Source organism: Penaeus chinensis, chromosome 7, assembly GCF_019202785.1.
Source record: "Penaeus chinensis breed Huanghai No. 1 chromosome 7, ASM1920278v2, whole genome shotgun sequence".
In the NCBI taxonomy this organism is placed as follows: domain Eukaryota; kingdom Metazoa; phylum Arthropoda; class Malacostraca; order Decapoda; family Penaeidae; genus Penaeus; species Penaeus chinensis.
Genome location: NC_061825.1, coordinates 18,062,222 through 18,064,721, shown reverse-complemented (window position 1 = coordinate 18,064,721; position 2,500 = coordinate 18,062,222). Strand labels below are relative to the sequence as shown.

Sequence of the window (2,500 nt, the reverse complement as noted above, 5' to 3'; positions counted from 1 at the left end):
GAAATCTAAGCATATAAAGAAACAGTGATGTCAACAATATAAGTGTAAATTGATAATCACATAATCCAGTTATTTCCACCGTAATTCAAACTGTCATTTGTGACTGGCTTTCAATACTATACATGAATATTAGTAAGTATCAAATCTAAATAGACATAGGCATACCTAGTAGGATCACACGTAATGTATATTTACAAATCTAAAAAAATAGTATGCAGACGAATAGTAATAAGAATAATATACAAATAAAAATAATCAAGACAGGGAATTTTCATTTCTAGTTATCTTCACTAAATTAGTATGCAGACGAATAGTAATAAGAATAATATACAAATAAAGATAATGAAGGAAATTTTCCCTTCCAGTTATCTTCACCGTAATACAGTTCGCCAACACCCTGTGCGGGACGGGACTCAACTCGGGCACTTGTTACACGTCGACGCAGTGTGACAAATACGGTGGCACTGAGATTGGCACTTGCGCCAGGGGATATGGCACTTGCTGCGGAGGTGAGGACGTGGGAGAGGGAGAAGGGAGGAGAAGAGGAGGAGGAGAGAGAGAGGAGAGATGAGAGGGTTAGTGAGATACGTCGAAATGAAGTTAAAAGTGAGGGAAAGGGATTGGCGGCGGTGGTGAGGACGCGGGAAAGGAGAGAAAAAGGGGAAGAGTAGGAAGAAGAGAGGAAGAGTGAGGAGGGATGAGAGGAGAGAAAGAGAGGAAGAGTAGGGAGAAATGAGAGGGGAGAGAGAAGGGAAGAGTAGGGAGGAATGAGAGGAGAAAAAGAGGGAAATAGTAAAGAGGGATAAGAGTAGAGAAAAAAAGGAAGAGTAGGGAGGAATGAGAGGTGAAAAAATAGGAAGAGTAGGAAGGAATGAAAGGAGGAAAAGAGGGAAATAGTAAAGAGGGATAAGAGGAGAGAAAAAAAGGAAGAGTAGGGTGGAATAAAAGGAGAAAAAGAAAGGAGGAGTAGGAAGGAATGAAAGGAGAAAGAAAGAGGGGATGAGTAGGGAGAAATGAGAGGTTTAATGAAACAAGAGGAGAGAAATAAAATAAATGGGGAGAGAAATGAAATAAATGAGATAACGAAAAAACTGTTAATTATGCTTATTTGACATGTTTTGACGTTGAAGAAGGGAGGAAGTGAGCGAGAGTGAAGGAGGAATGGAGGGGAGAATAAGAGAAAACATAACGATGAAAAACCTAGAAAGAGAGAGAGAGAGAGAGAGAGAGAGAGAGAGAGAGAGAGAGAGAGAGAGAGAGAGAGAGAGAGAGAGAGAGAGAGAGAGAGAGAGAGAGAGAGAGAGAGAGAGAGAGAAAGGATGAAAGGAAGAGAGAGGGAAGGAGATATAGACACAGAGTTAGACAGACAGCCAGAAAGAGACAGAGAGAAAGGGAATAAGTGAGGAATAGAGAGAAAAATAGATAGCGAAGTTACGAGGGGGAATGAGAGAATGGAAATATTAATGTAAATCCCATGTAATCAAATACCACAAAGACAAATAAAACAAAAGAAAATTAACCATGCCCTTTCTCTCCCCCCCCCCCTCCCCCTGACTTCCTCTTCCTCTATGTCTCCTCATTATCCTTACCTACCTTCTTTCGTATCTATATTCTCCTCTCTCACCTCCCCCTCTCCCCCCCCCCCGCATCCCCAATTCTCTCCTCCTGCCCTCTCCCTCCTCCCATACCCGTCTCCCCTCAATACCCTGCTCCCCACCTCACCTCCTCACCCTTCCCCTCCCTCCATCCTCCCTCTCCACCCTTCCCCTCCACCCTTCCTCCCCCCTCCCCTCCTTCCTTCCCTCCTTCCTCTCCCTCCTTACCCCCTTTCCCCTCCCTCCTTCTCCCCCTCCTTACCCCCTTTCCCCTCCTTACCCCTTTGCCCTACCCTCCCTCCTTTCCCCCCTCCCCTCCCTCCTTACCCCAACCCCCTCCCTCCTTCACCCTCCCCTCCTCCTTTCCCCCTCCCCTCCATCCTCCTTTCCCCCTCCCCTCCCTCCTCCTCCCCCCCATCACCACCCCTCTTCCCCCCCTTCACCCCTCCCCCACAGTCTCCCTCACCGGGTGTGGGGGCGACATCCGCATTAACAACACGTGGGTCTACTCGCTCGACTACCCGAACACATACAACGACGACCTGGTCTGTTCGTACAGGGTCTACTTCGACGACACGCCCGGCAAGATATGTCAGATCCGGTACGACTTCGCGGCGCACGACCTGGTGGCGCCTAATATTGATGGTAGGATTGGGGTTAGAGTTTGTTTAGGTTGATTTTTGGTGTTTTTTCTCTCGATCTATCTATCTATCTATCTTTCTCTCTCTCTCTCTTTCTATCTCTCTCTCTCTCTCTCTCCCCCCCCCCCCTCTCTCTCTCTCTCCTCTCTCTCTCTCCCCTCTCTCTCCCCTCTCTCTCTCTTCTCTCTCTCTCTCTCTCTCTCTCTCTCTCTCTCTCTCTCTCTCTCTCTCTCTCTCTCTCTCTCTCTCTCTCTCTCTCTCTCT

General features: G+C 47.2%; 1 protein-coding gene across 1 annotated transcript in view; it reads left to right on the top strand.

Moving 5' to 3' along the window:
- The window catches only part of LOC125027523, an 11,415-nt gene that overhangs the window by 393 nt on the left and 8,522 nt on the right, over positions 1–2,500 (top strand). The window contains exons 2-3 of the mRNA XM_047616608.1: positions 366–509; positions 2,052–2,240. Of these exons, the coding sequence (XP_047472564.1) occupies positions 366–509; positions 2,052–2,240 (333 nt within the window). The remainder of the gene's footprint in view (positions 1–365; positions 510–2,051; positions 2,241–2,500) is intronic.